Consider the following 20,616-nt stretch of genomic DNA (forward strand, 5'->3'; position numbering starts at 1 on the left):
GCAGAGAACTGAAAAAGAAAGACACTGGTGTAAAGACTGCGGTTATTCGGTTAGGAGGCATTTGCTTGGAATCTGCAAGTGTGTAAACAAATGTTTTTGTTTTCAAAGATTGGCTCCAGTTATGTCTTACTGGTTTTCTAAATTAGAACAGCTAACATCTAGAGATAATAAAAAAAATCTGTGCCTTTCGCCAGCCCTAAATCGCCACTAAGGACAGCAAACACCTTTACTGCTTACCTGAAATTTGGGTGTGGGACAATTGTTGGGCTGGTGCCATCAATCACCCCTCTTTCACTAATGGTAAGGACTCCTCCAGGTTCCAAAAGAGCATTTAGACGATCAAGCACAGAAGGACTAAAAAATAAGTACAAAAGCGCATCATATGATTAGTAAATGGATAAATATACACTTAAACCCAACAGACTCCTCTATGCTTAGTGAGTCAATCCTATTTTAATAACATTTAGAGCAGATGTAAATTCCTGCAACTTCCAAATTTGGTTGTCAAACACCATATGTGGTGCATTTTGCCTGCATCTTAAATAGGCACTGACGAGTAATGTCCTAATTTTGAGGGCGTTTACAAGAAAGTCAGAATCTACAATATTATGGAACAGTACTTCCAGATATTTGTCTTACCTGCAGAAGTTAACATTATCCAGCAGCAGCCAATCACCGGAATTCAAAGCCTGTACAAGCATCCCATCAACCCACTCAAACGTGCCATGGCTTTGGCAATCTAAAGATTGACTGCGCTGGAGTTTAAAATGCTGGAATTCTGTGATCAATTCTGAAAACTCTGAAGCACAAAAATAAGAAACAGCACATTACTGACAATTACCCAAAAGGCAGCACAACTTCTAAAGGACACAATGAAAAGTAGTGATGATAGCCCAGGCTAACAGAAATCGGCAATAACTTCAGTTCTGCAGCTGGATGCATGTTTAAATTTACTCGTACAAAATCATTTTTACTGGGTAAATATTCTGGAATTTAAGTTGCTTAATTTGGTCAACATCCTTAAAAAATTCTAATTCTATTTGAAAGAAAAGCCTTATTTTGCGAAACCTCACAAATCATTTAGAACATCGTTCCTTGCCTTTAGAAACATCCCCCAAAATACATACCTGAAGGTGAGAGTGTGTTCAGTTTGCTGTTGAAGCGCTGAAGAAGAATAAGTAAACTCTCCAGTTTGTTCATCACATCAGAAGAAATGCCAGAACTACGATCTTCATTCAGGCAACGTGAATGACTGATCAGGAATGAATTCCAGAGTTTGAGAAGAACACCACCATCAGGGACAGTGTCTACAGAGAGCAGAACGTCTCTGGTGACAGCGCTGACAACATCCTTCACCTTCCCAACTAAACTCTGCCAAGGGCGAAAAATGTCAACCTGCAAGCACACATAAAACCCATCAACATGGTTTTCTCCTCCTTCAGAATCTTCCATCTTTCAGCTTGAGGTGAGCGAGTACATTGCCATTGTGCTCTTTTGAATCAAAAGATAGACGTTAAACATGCAATTTGATCGAAACCGACGGAAGTGATGGTCTAGGCAAGAGCACCCACAAGGATTTATTGAAAATCAACTTCTTTATACAGGGTCATTAACAATATTGAGTAAACCATTGTCCTGCCATGACAGACACATAAAACAGAAGTGTCCAACATTGAATGAGAATAGAGACTCAAGTCTGACGCAGTTTTGTTTCCAACAATAAAAATGGAAAAATCTGCAAAGAATTTTCAAAATGTGTAAGAAATAAAAACACAAATGCCAATTAAACTTTGGGTTTTATAAATTATGCACAGAGTACAAGAGAAAGAGGTTATGAAACATTTGGATAAGCCAACAGCTAGGCCACAATTAATTAGAGTCCAGGCGGCAGTTTTGGTTGGGGGGGGGGGCGGGTGGGGTGGTGTGTGTGTGTGTGTGTGTGTGTGGTGGGAAAGAGTTGAGTGTACTTCCTCTAGCTCAGGAGGCATTGATGAGAGTCATTAATTTGACGCAGTCGGAGAGTCAAAGACAGGTTATGAAAGATTTTTGTACAATGTTGATTGTTGGGGGAACAGAATGCTTCGGCAGAGGGAGTGATTTAGGTATAGACCATTGAATCTAAATGGAAATTTGAATAAATAACAGCATGATACATGTCTATGGGGGAAACAGAAGAGTAGTGAGATTACCTTCAGCTTTGTCCGACTGAGAACCAGAACATGACTGGGGCCAAATAGCCTCTGTGCTGTAAGCTTATTTGGTTCTATAGCAGTGTACACAGAAATTTGCAGCACTGATGTGTTTAAAGTCACAAAGGTAAGCAGTGTCCAGGATAAGTTGGCAAAGAGAGTACAAACAATACTTTCAAAATTGGAGTTTCAGAGGGGAGAAGCAGTGGAGTTTAATTGAAATTTAAAAAGGGTATGGAATAGAACTTAAAATCAGGAATTGGTTAAAAGCAAAATGAGATAAAATGAAAGAAAATTTGCTAACATGGACCAGCTGGGCAAAATAAAAATTACAGCACAAACAGGCTAAGTGCCAGGTGTATCAATTCTAGTGGTTTGTGCAAATGCTGCAACAATATCGAAAAAGGTCCTCCCTTCATGCTAATGAGTACCAGATTTCAATGCAATAATCAGGAGTAACTGAAATCTATGTACAAGAAACAAACATCGGCAGGCTAAAGAAAATTGATGGATGTATGCTGCTTAAAACTCCACTGCTCTATTAAATATTTCACCTGCTCAAATCCACCGAGTAGTTCTGTGGTGTCCATCGCACTGTTCATTGCCATGATTTTTAAATTTTGACCTGTTAGAAGAGCTAAGAGCTGGATTAAGCTGGTTTTCCCACTGGCAGCAGGCCCCACCAAAATGACCATCCAGCCCATCTGTGTGCACTTCATAATGGACTCCAGTGGCTGAAGTGAATGGTGAAGAATGGACAGCTGTTTGTTTGATATTGGAATGGCCAGCCCACTACGAGAAAGCACAGAATAGCCAACCTAAAACAAAAAAGAACAGTAATGGTTACAATTATTTGCTTTGAAGGTTACAGTAACTCAAAAGGCTGACTAAATTTTACTTTTGTGCAAGAACTTAACACTGGGTTACCGAATAGCATACGAAGCTGAATCACAAACCTGAACCTGCTGTGGCGTGATGTGGAATTTTTTGGATCCAGTGTAGGGATGAGATGGAATTCCATCACCTTCTGAATGAAATGTGCCTTCAAATACAGAAAGCATCTTGGAAAGAAAAAAATAAGAAACAACATTAAATAGCCAAAGCAACATTAGAGTTTGTTCTGCACAAGCGCAAGTTCAACATCAATTCTTTCCTGAAGTGATCGTGAAAGAAACAAGCTGATCGTGAATAGAGCTGATGTGCCTCAATTTCAATTTCCAATGGATTTACCAATTATCACCTCCAATGCACTTCTACTCTAGTGTAAAGAACATTTTACAGCTAAGTGTTAAGAAAGTACAATAGCTTTCATAACATTTTTCTGGTTTGTCGTAAAGTAGGTTTATGGGTGTGAGTATAGATGGTTCTGTCTGTGCGATTTAATTACAATCAGGGTCAGGTAGACGGCAAGCTTGAAATTATCAAAAGAATCTAGGTGTAGAAATGTATTTGAAATGCTAATGAGCAAACATGGATGCTGGCCTGGCATGTAGTGTGATAAGGAAAATTGCATTTTTAAGATAAATGTAAGAATTGTTTGGATTTCAATGGGATGTTAGTAGGTTTACAACTAGCTAGATAAGCAAGACTAAGGAGCTTGTTTATTTTTCAAAAGGTTGCTGACAATATTGGCAGCATGAAAGTTTTTATATTATGGGAAAGGTACAGTTCCAAAGATATATGGAACAATGGAATTTACATATTAAAGACAGAGAAACATATATAAAGGAGAATGAAAGGCTATGTTGAAGGCCATGTAAGATCTAACAGGAGTGTGTGAAACAGCCTTGAAAATTCTCCAGCCATTTCTGCATAAATCTGTTGTGTCCAATAACTGAAGTTGGGAAAAGCCATCTGGAATTCCACTGTCAAGTGGGTACTGTGTTAGCTTTTTTATCACTGTGTCGGCTTGCTGTTTTTTTTAAAAACCTAAAATCTATTTCGGATTAAAGGGGGGTGTGTGACTGAGAGTCAAGTTAATTAGGAATTTCAGGATTTATTATAGTATTAAGCAATTGCAGTCTTATGTATGTGCTTGAAGTCTTTTATTTTGTTAATAAATATTTTAAATTAATTTTTAAAATCTCTAAAGGTCTTGGTGGACTCATTACTTCTGAATTCAGTGCACATATCTCGTAATAAATATAAATTGCAAAACCGTTGCGATAGTGTGGCCAAGTTTCCCACGTGGATTTGGTCTACATAGCACACGCACCATGTGCCATGTCATAACACTAAGAAAGACTTCAACGTGAAACATTTTGGTTTTAATTATGACTAGATAACTCAGTTACTCATCTTTAAAACTACACGTACTTGGCAAAAATAACTTAAGTGTTCAATCATGAAATACAAGTTGATCAAAGCACTAACTTAGAGGACTAGGTTTCCTCAGATGGGGTAAAGAATTACATCTATAGTACTTCCAAGTAATGATGTAACGTTTTGCAAAAATTCTCAAAATAATAGGCAAATTCTGAAAAAGGTATACAAATCACACAATGTAGCTTTTAACCAAAATGCACAGCTCTTTCCATTGTCGAGATTTATTACAAGGACTGACTGGAATTAAAAATATAGCAATTGTTAACCATCACAGAAAAGCTCAGTTGGCATGCTTACATGGTTTCTGTCTGCTTCAGATCGCATTCGATCTGCATACACCAAAGCAACATGTTGGCCTGGATCATAGCAGCCAGGCATCTGATCTGCCAACATCAGCTGGCACCAGCGGAAGAGATCACGCAGGTTAAACTCCCATGGTCCTCCTTTCTGCCCCCATTTCCTTTCCACCATTACCTCTTGGTTAATCTTCCAAGAACAAAAACAATTAAGTTAGGAAATGTCCAGAGCTTTTCATCCAATCTTGTCTTCTAAACCAAAAAAAAAGACCCTTTACCTTGTAATTAAAGCGAACCATTTTACTGATGATATTTTTACCAATTGCAGGAAACATTGTGTCAGCGATGTACTCCATGTCTGTAACTGAAAGCTGATCCACATAAACCTACGACATAAAATCAATATTAAACTCAAACATAATATTCCACAGAATGACAGCCAAGAAGCAGTACAGAAATTATTAGAGGTAAATTGTGTATTATTTTTTGCAGAATTGATTTGCATACATTCAACACGCTGTTGATGCACTGGCAAACAGCTAAATACTATTGATGCAACTCTCTCAAAAAAATGAAACACTTACTGCTGCACATAAAATGTCAACAACGGCTTGTCTTTGGGCCCAAGTCCCAATTCAGTGTTTAAGAGCCTTGAGGCTGAACTGGAGTGCTACATTGTCAAAAGTGAAGCATTTAAAATGAGAAGCGAAATTGATGCACCACCTATTCTCCCAGGTTGATATTTATGGGACTTCCCTTGTGCAAAGGAAAAACTGCAGTTTCCCTACATGACAACACTGGTTGTCATGAGTACTTAATGGACTGTGAAACTGTGGAAGTCCTCAGGTTTTAGAAGTGCAAGGGCAGGATTTTCCCTTCATTGGGTGGGCCCGGGGATGGTCGTGAAACGGACCGCTGTCCATGATCAGGATCCAACCGCAATTTCTCGCTGGCTGGCCAATTAATGCCCAGCCAGTGTGAAACGTGTGCCAAGAGCCTCAGTGCTGCTGGGGTGAGGGCAAGAAGAGCGCAAGCACTGAAGTCTGTGCATGCGTAGGGGAGCGCTCACTGAAAGCTTCTTGAAGGCACAGAGCTGCTTCAGGGAGCTGAAAGATTTTTAAGCTCAAAAATAAAGATTCGGTAAATAATATAAACATGTCCCCCCCACCAATGTGATTCAGTCACATGAAGTGGATATATTAAAAATAATTTTTTTAAAAAAAATATATTGTTGGAAACCTCATCCCGCTTGTGGATGAAGTTTCGCAAAAAATGCAAAGGCTGCCTGGCTTATTCGCCCGCCCCACCAAACGTAAGGTTGGGTGGACAGCAAAAAATTTTACTTAATTGCTTGCTTAAGGGCCTTAACATCCCTCTTAATTGTCGGCAGGCAGGCTGCCAACTGTTGCGCATGCTCGCCGACCAAAATATCACGCGAGTGCAGGAAGACATCGGGACGCTCGCCTGAGGTCATCATGCACTATTTTATCGGGTTGGACGCGTGCCTGCCCATGGGATGAAAAATTCTGCCCCAAGTTTCTGACAATATTCTGGAAAGTTAGGTTAAGATTCTGGCACTGGGAAGCCTTGTAGCCACTGAATAAAAATGCTGAATATGAAATATCAGTGAAGACCAATCTTTTAACTGGCAAGATAGCTAACCAGCCAATGCTGCTTTAACCTTTCAAACAGTTTTTTTTCAGTAATTTCCAAAAAGATTATATTTAAATTTAATATTTGGGATGTAAATGTAAAGAAGCGTTAAGAAAGAAAATAAAAATATGACTATGGAAAAAATTCAGAAGCTCAACTAGCATATGGATTAATTATTTTGGGAAAAATGCTTCTTTGTGAATTTCCAGCATACGGTTTCAATTACAAAACATTTAAGATCTCATATTTAAACACTGCTTAAGAAAAACCTGAAGAAATATTAGTGCAATCGTCAGAATCAACTTGCATCTTAGAATCAAATCTAGAGTACATTCCCAAAGAAAGCTTGAGGTGGGGGTTCGGCGGGGGTTGGGGGTGGGGGGGAGATCCAGGAGGGGTGGGAATAAAAATACAAAGCACCGAGGAATACTCTGGCTCTGAAGGTTTTTAATGGGACCAGAACATATCAAAATACCTCTCCTTACAAGCTAATCACTTGCTAAATTAACATTTCCTTTCATCAAAACAAAAAGTCACCAGCTAAGAATCTGCACACTATTTACCAAATTGCATTAATGAGACCAAATGGCTTACGAAACCAGTAACAAGAGATGTAACTTTGAGGCTCAGGCAGAAGACTTCATGAATTGTACATTTGATTGCTCTGTCCATATACTCTGGTTCAATCACACATTGTTGCAATAACTGAAGTAGACTGAGGTCATTATTCGGCCTTACCTGTGTAAATCGGTTGAGGAAAGACTTGGGGAGACCTTTCCTTCCACCTCCTTGACGATAAGGATTCTGACAACCAAAGATCTTAGTCCTCTCATGTTTCACATTAAAGTGAAGGCCCAACTCGGGGATAAAAATCTCAGCACGATGGTCAAAGCAGGCATTCAGTCCCTCGAGCACAGACTGGGAAGCTAGGTTTAGCTGAAAGAACAATGTTAGTTACTAGCGTTGCCATCTTTAATAATAACTTTCAGTACTTGATTTTATATTAGTGTTGTCTGTCCTTGGCTTGCTGCATTGTTCCAGTGAAGCTCAAGGCAAACTGGAGGAACAGCACCTTATCTTCCGACTAGGCACTTTACAGCCTTCCAGACTGAGTATTGAGTTCAACAATTTTAGATCTTGAACTCTCTCCTCCATCCCCACCCTCTTTCTGATTCCCCCCCTTTTTCCAATAATTTATATAGATTTTTCTTTTCCCACCTATTTCCATTATTTTTAAATGTATTTCCATCCATTGTTTTATCTCTACCTTTTCACCTTTTTCGATTCCTTCACCCCACCCCACCTCCAACTAGGGCTATCTGTACCTTGCTTGTCTTGCTTTCTACCTTTAATTAGCACATTCCTTAGATAATATCACTACCTTCAACACCTCTTTGTCCTTTTGTCTGTGACATTGTTTGGTTATTTCCGCCTATCACTGACCCTCTTATCCAGCTCTACTTGTCCCACCCCCCATCAAATCAGCTTATATTTCACCTCTCTTCTATTTTTACTTAGTTCTGAGGAAGGGTCATTCGGACTCGAAACGTTAACTGTGTCCCTCTCCGCAGATGCTGCCAGACCTGCTGAGTTTTTCCAGGTATTTTTGTTTTTGTTTTGGATTTCCAGCATCCGCAGTTTTTTGCTTTTATTTTTAATCACATTTCTATCTCTTTTCAGTTCCAAAGAGTCATATTGGATTCGAAACGTTCACTCCATTCCTCTCTCCTCAGATGCTGCCAGACCTGAGTCTTTCCAGCATTTGGTCTTTATTTCAGATTTACAGCATCTGCAGTATTTTGCTTTTATTTTAGTATCTTATATACTACTTATTCTAAAATTACATACTCCTTATTCTACAAATGAACAAATCACATCTGACAGGGCCGGGAGATGGGTAGAAGAAAAAGAGAGCGGAAAGAAAAGTAGGTTTCAATAGTTCTGCCTTGAGCTTCCAGGAACTTTGGCAGCTTGCCATTGCAGTCCTCAAGTCAACTGTGCAGGGCAGCAGCAGGATGTAGATTTGTATTCATTATCCAGTGAATTCCTGATGAGAGCCAACCTTCATTAGGAGGAAATCTTCCAAATGGATGCATTCTGCTTCATGGATTTACATTGGGCTAACCAGACAGCTTGAACACAGCTGTCTAGCCATTCAGTCAAAAGACATTTAAAAGGGAGTGGCAGGCAGAGAAAAGCAGAGAAGTGTAAAAATCCAACATGTAATAAGTCATGAATTGCATTAGGTTTTAACTAATTTAAGCTGTCACTAATGAATAAACAGCACTACTTCAAGCCCTTTTGATACAATGGGCATCCACTGCTGTTCCAAAGTGAAAAGATAACAGAAGCTCACATCCACATGTGAAGTCTCTAAAGCGATCGCAATTCTATGCTAAATTTAAAAAGTTATGAAGTTGGTCAAGTCAAAGGACATGGTGACGAGTTTAATTAAGGCAGTTCAATAACACTCACCTCATCCAAAACAATCCAATGTCCAGCCTTGAGGGCAGCAAGCAAAGGACCATCACGCCAGGCAAATTCTCCTCCTTTACCCCCCTCAACAGGCAGGTCTGCCCCAAACAAGTCAGTCACATCCTACAGGAACAGCAGTTTTTGTCAATAATCAATTCAGACCAAAGATATAAATGAGGAATTATGACGAAACATTTATTATGCCATTCACATTTATTTTATTTGACTGGCTGCAAACAGGGGGAAATTGATCTTAATGATAAGCATTGAAACCTATCTATGCAGTATTGAACAGTCAACTTCATAGCAACTGGCTAAGTTGGCAATTGTAATTATTGATTTATTACAATTAGACGTTATGTTGGGCGCACAAACATCAATAAAACCTCAATCTGCTCTCCTAATCATTTCCAGCCAATTAAATTCAGTACACAATAAGCAACTCTGAACAATCGACCACACGTCCATTAATTCTTTGGGTGTCCTAGCTAACATTTATTCTTCAACCATCCCAGAACAGACCATCTGTTCATTCCTTTTATTTATTTGCAATTTGACTGCCCTCCTTCCCACATTACATTAACTTTAAAGTGAAGTCAGTGTACCAACTGTGAATCACTTTGGAGTATCCAGAGGTTATGCAAGGCACTATATAAATCTAACTTTCTGTTTTCTGTATTGTTGGTGCCCAAGTACATCAAAATTCTGCTACTTCGTGAAAAATCTGAACAGCACGCTCCATGCAGTTTCCTTAGAATGCAGCCCATTTTTACAATAGTTTAAAAATAGACTCAGGGGAGGGGGAAAATTACTACTCGAAAAAGTTCAGTCAAAGACAACAAGACTTCAAGCAGTTTTCATGCTAACTTACTGTTTGCTCAGAAAGGTTGATTCGGACAAGTTGGTTTCCAGAAGCCTTTGCTAGAGCAACTACCAGACTCGTCTTTCCAACTCCTGGTGATCCCTCTAAAAGAATTGGTCTGTTTAACTTCAATGCTCGCAGCAGTCTCAGGGCATTCATCGCTGTTGTGCCAGCATTCAGTGCATAGTCTGGGACTGCAATTTTCTCTCCAACAGCCCCTACTGAAAGCATTAACACACAATATACACATTTATATAAATGCACACAAAGTTCTTTAAACCCTTTAAAAACGCAGTCACAATAAGATAACAACCCACCCCCCTGGAACCGATCAGATGAGACAAACTGATCAACTTTTCCTAAATGCTTTAATTCACATGATCTTGCTGCTGGTAGTTTAGAAGCAGCACAAACAGGCAAGTTTAATTCGGACAAAAATGTAGGCAAGAAATTAAAATTCAGTGTATAAAAAAGGAAGACAAGTATTTTAAAACAAACTAGAAAGGATTTCAGATTTTACTGTAATGTCCTCAGAGAGGCTACTCCAAAAATGTGACAATATTTGATTAAATGATCACCACATCATGGAAGACAGACTGTTCAGAATAAAATCAACCCTGGCAGACAAAATCCAGTACAGGTAACAGCCTTGGAGGGATTCAAGAGCAATGTTTCTGGTTAAGAAAAAAAGGCCTTCTTAAAAATGGGTTTTTGGAGGCTGTGAACTAAATGACCAAGCAATATTTATAATCCTTGGTAGATGAAAGCAGACCAGGGTCCGTCTAGTTTGCCTTCTACCATCCTTATAGCTCTTATGGTTACAAACAAATAAACTAGATTAATAAAACTGGGGATAAAGTAAAAGGCAGCCCCTTAAAGGGAAACTGCATAAACAAAAGACAAAACTGTAACTCTTTCGAGTACAAACCTGTTTCCATTTGTTTCAGATGAAGTTACATTGTTTCATCATTTGCCATTGTGAGATTTGAACTCTTGATACTCTTTCGAGTACAGGGTAACTCTTTCGAGTACAAACATGTTTCCATCTGTTCCTATTCAGATGAAGTTACATTGTTTCACAGTTTGCCATTGTGAGATTTGAACTCTTGATCTTGGGGTTACAAGCCCAGTACCATAACCACTTGGCTATTTAGGCCAAGGCCAAATATTTGTTCAATGTCTCTTCCATTTCATTGTTTTGCCATTGTGAGATTTGAACTCTTGATCTTGGGGTTACAAACCCATTGCCATAACCACTTGGCTATTTAGGCCAAGCCTAAGAAGATGTAACTCTTTCGAGTACAAACCCATTTCCATCTGTTTCAGATGAAGTTACATTGTTTCATAGTTTGCCATTGTGAGATTTGAACTCTTGATCTTGGGGTTACAAGCCCAGTACCATAACCACTTGGCCATTTAGGCCAAGCTAAAACATTATTAGCCAATTTGTAACTCTTTCAAGTTAACATGGTTCCATCTGTATTCAGATGAGGTTACATTATTTCATAGTTTGCCATTGTGAGATTTGAACACTTGACCTTAGGGTTACAAACCCAGGACCATAACCACTTGGCTATTTAGGCCAAGCAAGACAAAACTGTAGCTGCACATGATGATAATGGAGTTGATGATTTAATCACAGCAATCAATCAATCTCTTATCAATTAGTCTACAACAAGCCCAGGCACAGGGCAAGGAAAACCCCAGTCGCGGAGCGCTTTGTGGAATAATAGGTTAATGGAACGTCAAGTATACCTTCCCATTGCAAAGATCCAGAAATAAACACATTACATGGTATAGCACACATTGATAAATGGTACCAGGGACCAAACAACTTCACACGAACTCCTAACATACAACTTCAAAATGCTAACCAAAACAACTCTTAGAACCAGTGGTTCAAAGTCACCAGTCCCTCCAGAGCACTTACCATACCTCATGCCTTAAATTACTTAACATACACCATTTAGTAGGAAGATTGGGTAGAGGCAAAAAAGTGGACATACGAGGCAAAAGCGTACAAATGGTCAGATTCTCAAGTATGGGCCACTAGTTGCTCTCCAATCCTTACCTATGGGAATGTAGAATGGATGAATTCCAAAACAGCGTTTAGTCCATACAACTTTCCTCTTTCTTTTCTGATCATAAATGTTTAGCATTTTCAACATACGTTTCGTCAACTTTGTGACCTTGGACAATTTTTTAAAAAGGAAGTTCAGGCATGCTTTGCGAGCAGCTAAAGTATCTTCTGGAGAACAAAATGTAGACCCTAGAATGAGATAAAGTGAAAAGGATCAAACCTATAGCACATTTAATATACACTTCAGGTGAACTGTTTGGCGAGGCAATACTGACTTTTTTCAGGAAGACCAAGATTCCTTCGTTCCCTGGGCTGACCTATTCAACAATGTATTTTGCTATAGGAAATTTTAAATGAACAAATTGCCATCCAAGGAATTTGTTTTTCTTTCCAATATTTTCATTTTAGAATGTTTACCAAAATTAATTAAAAAAAAACAAGTGCAGATCAATTGGGCTGAACAGCCGGTTTCTATGTTGCAAGTTCTAATGTAGATGACTGCATTTATGGCATCCTTGAGTCAAAAAATGCGGCTGCTTGAATCAAAAATACAAAAACAAACAGTGGCATGTCCAACCACTTGCAAAATGAGAAACACAGCCTTTCAATTAGCTGTTTCAGCAGGAGCTAACCCTTTAAAAACACACTGGGCACAGTAAAACATGAACAGCCTGGGATTTTACATTCTATTCCAAACCTCTCAAAATTCCAACATTTCACTTAGCAATGGCAGTTTTGCTGGCCAAACTAATACATACCGGATCCAATTCCATCAATACAGGTGAGACAGGCAGCATGTATGAATCCAGCGACAGGGTCAAGCTGAAAATCACAGCTTTCATCCAAATCCATTACTTCTGAAGTTGCATTTTTAGTTGTAACGTTCATGAAGTTCACCCAGGACAGGATATCACGGATGCTTAAGACACATCGACGCCCAAACTCTTGATTCTTTAACCAGTCAATGAAATCCAAAACAAGTTCAGCTATATTTTTGCCTGTAATACATGGGCAGGGGGGGGAGAATAACCATCCAGTTAAATTTACATATTTTAAACCAATTTCTTATTTTCTTCCAGTTCTTTAGATTTCCCACATTCACACCATTCCTGGAACAAGAGGACTATAAGTAACTTATTCTCAGTCCTTTGACATAATTGGCCTTGAATTTGTTGTAAGAATACAATGGAGCACAAATTAGCTCAGCTTTCCATTTTTCCCACTTCTTAGAACCTTCCCAACCTCCAGGAAAAAAATCCTCCCTGTGGAGGGGACAATGTTATGGACAGGAAAGAGACAGGCAAACGGTAGTTATTTTCTCTGTAAGCAGAAGGTGTTTTGAATTATGTGGTGGCCTGTTTTTCCAACCCTTGGTTTGTGTAATCCAATTTACTAATAACCCACAGCAAACTCACATTATAACTAACTCAGGAGGCTAGTTTATTTCATATTCAAAACCCTGTGGGGGTGGAGGGGTGGTGGGTGGAGGAGTTTTACAACTATGGATAGTAACAGTAGAAGAACCACTGAAATGAATGTTAGTTCACGCAATTTCAAAAGTCCGGAATCAGGGTCCATTGAGGAATTCTTTCATTTATGAGTTCCAGTTCAGCTGGCTGAAGACCAGAGTTATAGGATTTGTTTTACAGTTGCTGCTGATACTGCAAGATGAAGTAGGCACACAGAGACTGGGTTGGATCTGTAGGCGATGGTAGGAAATCTTCCAGCAGAGATAAGCTTGAGAAGTAGGCCATTTTTCTGCCTGCAGGGCTGCTTCTTGGTAGATGTTGGATGTTAAACAGTAGACTGCTTGTGAGGCTCAAGATGCAATGGTAAATCGTCCAAAAAGGTCAGATGCTTGGGTCATATAACATGTCGCATTAACGGCTAATTGTAATTTAACAATCAGTTTCTGTGCTTCTGGCCAGAATTCCATTGTTCCTCCTTAGGAGAGAGGACAGGGTGGTTATTAGCATCTTTTCCAGTATGAGGGTTTTCGGTCCCTCTCTTGTGATTGTTCAGGTTGGGGAGCCAGTTCGTCCGTACTTTCGTTGATTACAGGGGGTTTGTACAATGAAGTGAAAGATTCCACAGGCTGAGTGAATAATTCTTTTGTTCTTGTAACTCCTGGTAATAGTGCCAAACAAGGGCTAACCCTGTGGTCATGTCATTTGTAGGAGCCTTCCTTTTTGGTTCAGCAGAAAAGCAATTTTTAAAAATAGCAATAAGAATAAAGTTTTGAACGTGCAATGTTGGATTTCGTTTTCATGCTTTAGGAACCCAACAACAATCAGAGCTTAAGTAAAAGCCCTTTGTACATGATATACAATGAACACCAATTGTCTTCTGTCCAAGCTTCTGGGGTAGTGAATGTTACAAAAATGTCCCTTTGACATACCAGAACAACTAACATTCCAATTTTGCTTACTTTGAATTGAACAGACAATAAGCTTGAGTATGGAGTGGAGAGCCAGGCTGATGGTTACCTCCTAAAGATCAAAACCTAAGTAACAGAGCATAAAGCACTTCCCACTACAGGACAAGGAAAAGCTACTTTTAAATCTATTCAGGGACAAGCACAATGACTGGGACCATTGGAAAGACTTCACACTGCCCAGAATTCATTCGCGTGACCTATAAACTGATGAGCTGCCTCAGTATCCAAATGATAAGCTAAGTGTTGCAACCCTTCACCCCATATCATTCCTCAAAAAACATAAAACTTCCAACAAAAGCAAGGGAACACAAATCAGCAGCATGCCCCAACCTTCATGATCTTGCCCATCTAAAGAAAGTCCAGGGCTTAAATTATGTTGAATGATCGCCATCATATCCTCACGGCTATTGCTCGGTGGGCACCAGATCTCGGTGAATCTGTTCCTCAGGGCTGGCGAAAGCTGAAATGTTAAACAATGGATCAATTTATTTCACAGAAGTAGACGGTTTTAGATTTACAAATTTTCTATTTCTCTCCCAGCTACCTCAACCCATCATAAAGGGTATTTTGTTAGTATTACAAGTGAAAATAGTTTCAATGTAAAATAAGATTTAAAATAATTGTTATAACCACTGGCTTTCCATTAGAATGTCCTACACATACAGACAATTCAGAGTGGAAGGCAAACATGATCTTGAACAGTACCAAGATGGGAAATGAAAGCATAAAAGCAAAAGTAAAAAGTGGTTTTGGAGGTTTCTGAAAACAAGGATGGACTTTCAGATGGTAGGGCAAAGCATCAAAAAAGAAATTGGCCACTGAAGGTGAAGGAGAAGAGAATGAAGGACCGTAATATTGGAGGTGATGAAAATCATGACAAGAAAGATAAGCAAAGCCATTCAACCCATCTAGCTCACCCATCCATTGAAATCTATCCCAGTAACAATGTGAGAGAAGAGAAGCCATTGGGGGAGATGCAATGTCTACAATACAGTAGTTTAAGTGGAACCATGGAAAAGTCTTATCATGGAGGTAGACTGGAGAGGGAACCACCAACAGTCAAAGGCAGCAGAGGATGAGGAACAGATGGTGGGTCACAGCAACATTCCTCACCCACTTAGAGCAGCACCCTTCATTCTGTTGTCAGCATTATAAATAGATCAAAGAGTCTTGAATACTGTGGCAATTTTATTGTACAACATACTGCAGGGCATGAGGGAAAAGGGAATTTCAAGATGGGATAGCATTTGGAGAGAAGTGATGGACATACCATACTCAGTGAGGCTAATAGCAGCAAGTTGGAAATAATTAGGGACAATATCACAATAGGCAAGTCATTGAGCATGGGGCTGAGGAGCAACTGCATGACTAGGAGCTAGGTTTTCTGGATTAGAGTTTGGTTACTATTGGATGGAGGGGGGTGGGGATGAGGTTGAGAGGAGACAGTGAAAAGGAGTGAAAGGGGAATTAGAGTATGGGGATTCAGTCAAGAAGACCACTGTATTTGCATGCATAACTGGATTAGTGATGGCATCATGATGCACCAAAGTAGTCCTCTGCAAGTTTAAAATCTGCAAACTCCAAGGTATTAATATTCCAGTCTCAACCATGTTTCCAGGAACGGGCATCATTTTAGAACATGATAGTCAGCCACCTGCAGAGGTGGTTTGGGAGCAGCATTCACAGAAATATGGGGAGGGTGGCCACTTGCCTTCTTTACAAGAGTTGGTGCCTCCACAGGCGGGGCTGTGATATGCAACAAGAGAAACACAAACATCAGAAAAGACTATCCATATTCTGTCATAACTTTACAATGAGTTCAAACCCAGATCCATTGGGTTCATTTTCAAATTCAGTGCACCAACCAGACTCCTGTAATATGCATTCTAATACCAGCTACACAAGCTCAGAAAGAGCTAACTTTTGGTAGGAAAAATAAAGAAACATAACCTACACCTGAGAAACAGTTGTTTGGAAATACAGAGTTTGAATAATGCTGAAAAGAAAGACATGTTGCTGAAGTTTTTTTGTCTTGCACTCATTTGGACAAGCGCAAGAAGGCCAATTTTCAAATGTTCACAACAGCTATACTAGAGGAGAAAAGGGTGCCGATTAGCTGAGGTCAAATGGCCATGGGGAAAGCAATTTATGATAATTAGGCAAAATCAATGTGGCTCACTTAATCTTGCTTGAAGCGACATGCATTCACACGCAGGGGCCCATTCTCTACAAAAGGACAGAATACATTCAAACCTTGCCTCTTTTTTGAATTACCCAAAGCTTGGGGAGCCACTGTTCCCCATGCCTTCTGCATGGCAGTGCTTTGGCCAGAGTTGACTTGCCAACCAATGAGCACCCCTTTCTCCTGTAGCATAACCTACAGTGATCATTTGAAATTTGGCATTCTTGCATTTGTCCTGATGAGCGTATGATGAAAAGTTTCAGCAACGCCTTAGAAAATAAGAAACTGAATGCAGTAAAAGAACAAAAGGGATTGAGGGATACAGGTGACAAAATCATTAAAAGCAGCACAGGTCAGCAGAGTCAAAAGAGTGTCATAAATTCAAGATAGTTACGAATAAATCTAATATGGAAATAAGAAGAATATTTTTAAAAACAGAATAGAACTTAACTACCAGTGGAAGTAGTTGAGCAAATAGTCCTGATTTCAAAAAGGAACTAGAAAGAACCATGTGAGTACGAGAGAAAAATGTGTTAAAAAGCTGTGATGAGATAGAAAAATGAAAGGTGAGTGTGAAGAACACTAGCATAGACTAGTTAGACCAAATGTCTTGCTTCAGTGCTGTATATATAGTAATGTAATTCTATATAAAAAATAGCAGAAACTTGCTCTTGTGATAGAAGTGTTAGCCATGGCAGCATCCTTGCCTCAGAGTCCAAAGGCTGAGGGCTCAAGTCCGCATAAACCAGGCTACCGCTCAGCAGTACTGAAAGAATACTGCTTGGAAGTCGATTGGAAGTGCTATCCATGGCATTAATTCATTCAAAGAAAGGACACTCTCTCCAGTGTCCTGGCTGATATTTGTCCCTTAAAGCACTATAAGAGACACTATCAGGTCATTATCATGTTGCTGTTTATGGGAGCTTGCCGTGTGAAAATTGGCTGCTGAGTTTCTTTTTAATATTACAGCAGTAATAGTAAATTATACTTCGAGAAAATGCTTAATTGGCTGCAAGTGCTGTGGGACATCCGAGGGTGTGACAGGCTCGTTATAAATCCAAATTACTCCAGCCTGCCAAGATCATCATTTATCAATATAGAGATTGAGTATTGATTGTAATAATTTCAATCAAATCAAACATCGAAATCTTCATTGTGCATTGAAATTGCTATACCACAACTATACACTCACCTCTTTCTTCCCAAAATCACCTCCAGGGTTCATGGTTGCAAGTATCCTAAATCTGCTTCCAGCAATTATGAGGTCCACACTATCATCTTCCCCACTTCCCTTTTCTGCAAGCAAGAGTGTCTGCTCATCTTCCAGGACACTGCACAAACGTTTAAACACGTCAGCGAACACAAAATGGAAAAGTTACACAACAAATGAAAGGTTTAGAAACAAGTCCACTCCTATACTTAATGTCTAAAAATTAACTGATGAATTGGATTGGAACATCACCTGTTGAGTCTTTCCAAAACAGAATCATCGGCCAATGAGATTTCATCCATCAGAAACATGTTATCTTCCTTCATAGCAAGCACAAGAGGTCCATCATGCCACTCAAATAGCCTGCTCGGGTTGGCACCATCCTAATGGTCAAGAAATATATCTTGAGGTGCAGTCTTATCCTTACTCAGGAAAATATTAGAGAGAATAGCAGTGCAGCATGTGCTACTTAACACAGATTTGGTACATTCTACTACATCACTTGGCACCAACCTCCGTGCAGCACCTGTACGAAGTTGTCTCAATCCCTGACCTACACACTGTTAATTCAGCCCAGTTTTTAATGGTCTTTAAGAAGCAAAATCAGGAAACACTTGTTCCACACAAAGCATCAGCCATGATCGAACAGACTGATGGAACAGGCTCACAGGGCTAAGCGGCCTATACCTGTTCCCGTGTTCCTTTTGGGACTTCCTCACACAGGTACTGCCAACAACCACATATGCACAGAGTAAAAGATAGCTACTCTTCAAATTCAAACTTAGTTCTGATCGGGTTCCCCGGTGTGGATCGCCTTTCTGATGTATTTTTTTTGTCCTCACTGGAATAAACAATTGAAGGGAAAAATGGACAATTCCCTGCTGCAATGTAAAATATTAACGTACTCCATGCAGTTGTCTTTTTTTTTCTTTATTCTTTCATGGGATGTGGGCGATGCTGGCAAAGCCAGCAATTGTTGCCCATCCCTAATTGCCCTTGAAATGCATAGCATTTCAGGGGGCAGCTAAGAGTCAAATGCATTGCTGCTGGTCTGGAATCACATGTAGGCCAGACCAGGTAAGGATGGCAGATTTCTGTGATGGGATTCAAACCCATGTCTCCAGGACATTAGCCTGGCCTTTGGGTTACTAGTTCAGTGACATTATCACTATACCATCTCCCCCCATTTGTTCATGCATGTTTAGAAATGGCAGCCATGCTTTCAGCTATGTCAGTCTTAAGTAGAAATTTCCTCCCTAAACCCAGCCACTTCATCTCCCTTTTCTCTTTAAGATTCTCTTCCTCACCCTCTTTGGCTCAGTGCAAATTTTGTCTCATTACACATCTGTAAAGCTCCTTCAACTGGACAGGGTGGTGGTCTATATTAAAAGGCAAGTTGTTGTTCTAGTACTCTGTTTGGGGCTATACTGGGCGGAATTTGAAATCCCTATTGTTAATCAGGAGGATGCACCATACCAACATTACAAAATATGGCTAATCAAAGAACACACCCATAACCAAGTATGGATATTCATGTATATTCTAATGTATTTCAAGACACTGCTCACAATTATGATGCAGGTTATCTGTCCCCCACCCACTACAGAAGATGGCCACAGTTCAAATCAGAATCAGAACTGGAGTTATTTTCTCTTCAAACTTACTCCCTCTTCCTCAAAATCTGGTTCATCTTGATACAAGCTCACTTCCCAACTTGCGTTCTCCACTCTGCAGGGGAGTCCATGTTTAATAATTAGTTTTAGTTTAGTTATGTGCAATTATCAAATAATCAAAGTGTACTAAGCAATTAACTCAATATCTAAGGCATTAGTATCATACTATGTGAGCCTGTGTCTTTAGGTGCGTTCTCCTTTGATAAGTGAAATGTGCCATATTGCCTTAGACCAAAGTAGTTACATTTTATGGTTTTACTGCAGGGCAAATGTTGGGAGGAAACCAACTGTTACACTTTATGACCTTGATTACAGGACAAAATGGGAGGTCACTTGCTTAATTGTCGAAGCAAATGTTGCAGAGATTAGGTTCTGGGAAGTGGTTTGACCCCTGTGCTGTATTCTTCTCAAAAACCTATTGTGTAAAGCAAAATAGCTTTAGATCTTAAATTACAGCTCTATGCCTTAACTTTTCTCAGCTTAAGTTAAAGAGCCTTAAAAAGAAATAGTCACATTCTTTTGAAGTATTTAACAAGTTTATGCATTAATGTTGTTTTTTTAAACTTTGAAATCAGTATCTGTATCAGTATCTGTATCAGTGTTGGAGTTACGTAGCTTTTGGAGCTTTTATTTCTTATGAACATGTGTTAATTGAATGTTATTTTGTAATGCGTATCTCCCTACTTCAACTTTAACACACCAATCATCTCTATGCATTGATTTTATATATACTGTAGTAATTTTATAATTGCTGTTCTGGTTTAGGAATGTGTATCTCTTGGACTTTGTTATTTTTAAAGAAAACTTGCTTCCAACATCCCAGTCACTAGGAAGTTACATATAGTCATCAGAACTTTCCAGTACAATTAACTTAATAAATTCTGAGAAACCTGTGACAACACACTCATACCCAGAGTGGTAGGTTCCTTTTAAATAACTCTCCCAATATTCTAGCAACTGTAATCAACTTTCTTACAATTAAAGGTAGAGTGAACTCCAGATCTTACAACTCCAAAGCTAGTGCACGACCTGATTTGCTATACAAATGTAATTCTTCAGGTTTACTTTCTATACTGTTCTGCTTCCAATCATTTGCCTCAGTCAAGTGGCTCAAAAGATAATTCAGATCAGCAATTCCAGCAGCTAGTGAATGTGATGACGGGATTTGCTGGAGGGAAGGCACTTCCAAACTTTAGCTGACTATTGGACCCTAGACAAGAGGAGACAAATGGTT

General features: G+C 39.4%; 1 protein-coding gene across 1 annotated transcript in view; it reads right to left on the reverse strand.

The window, feature by feature from the left end:
* Positions 1–20,616, reverse strand: part of mdn1 (midasin AAA ATPase 1) — a 223,102-nt gene that overhangs the window by 123,656 nt on the left and 78,830 nt on the right. The window contains exons 31-45 of the mRNA XM_041187861.1: positions 17,962–18,092; positions 17,692–17,830; positions 14,648–14,777; positions 12,639–12,878; positions 11,872–12,069; positions 9,810–10,021; positions 8,939–9,061; positions 7,202–7,399; positions 5,089–5,196; positions 4,812–5,000; positions 3,146–3,250; positions 2,744–3,007; positions 1,128–1,395; positions 640–799; positions 238–354 (exon numbers count right to left, since the gene is read on the reverse strand). Coding sequence (XP_041043795.1) covers positions 238–354; positions 640–799; positions 1,128–1,395; positions 2,744–3,007; positions 3,146–3,250; positions 4,812–5,000; positions 5,089–5,196; positions 7,202–7,399; positions 8,939–9,061; positions 9,810–10,021; positions 11,872–12,069; positions 12,639–12,878; positions 14,648–14,777; positions 17,692–17,830; positions 17,962–18,092 — 2,582 coding nt within the window. The remainder of the gene's footprint in view (positions 1–237; positions 355–639; positions 800–1,127; positions 1,396–2,743; positions 3,008–3,145; positions 3,251–4,811; positions 5,001–5,088; positions 5,197–7,201; positions 7,400–8,938; positions 9,062–9,809; positions 10,022–11,871; positions 12,070–12,638; positions 12,879–14,647; positions 14,778–17,691; positions 17,831–17,961; positions 18,093–20,616) is intronic.

Source organism: Carcharodon carcharias, chromosome 5 (genome assembly GCF_017639515.1).
Source record: "Carcharodon carcharias isolate sCarCar2 chromosome 5, sCarCar2.pri, whole genome shotgun sequence".
NCBI classification, from domain to species: domain Eukaryota; kingdom Metazoa; phylum Chordata; class Chondrichthyes; order Lamniformes; family Lamnidae; genus Carcharodon; species Carcharodon carcharias.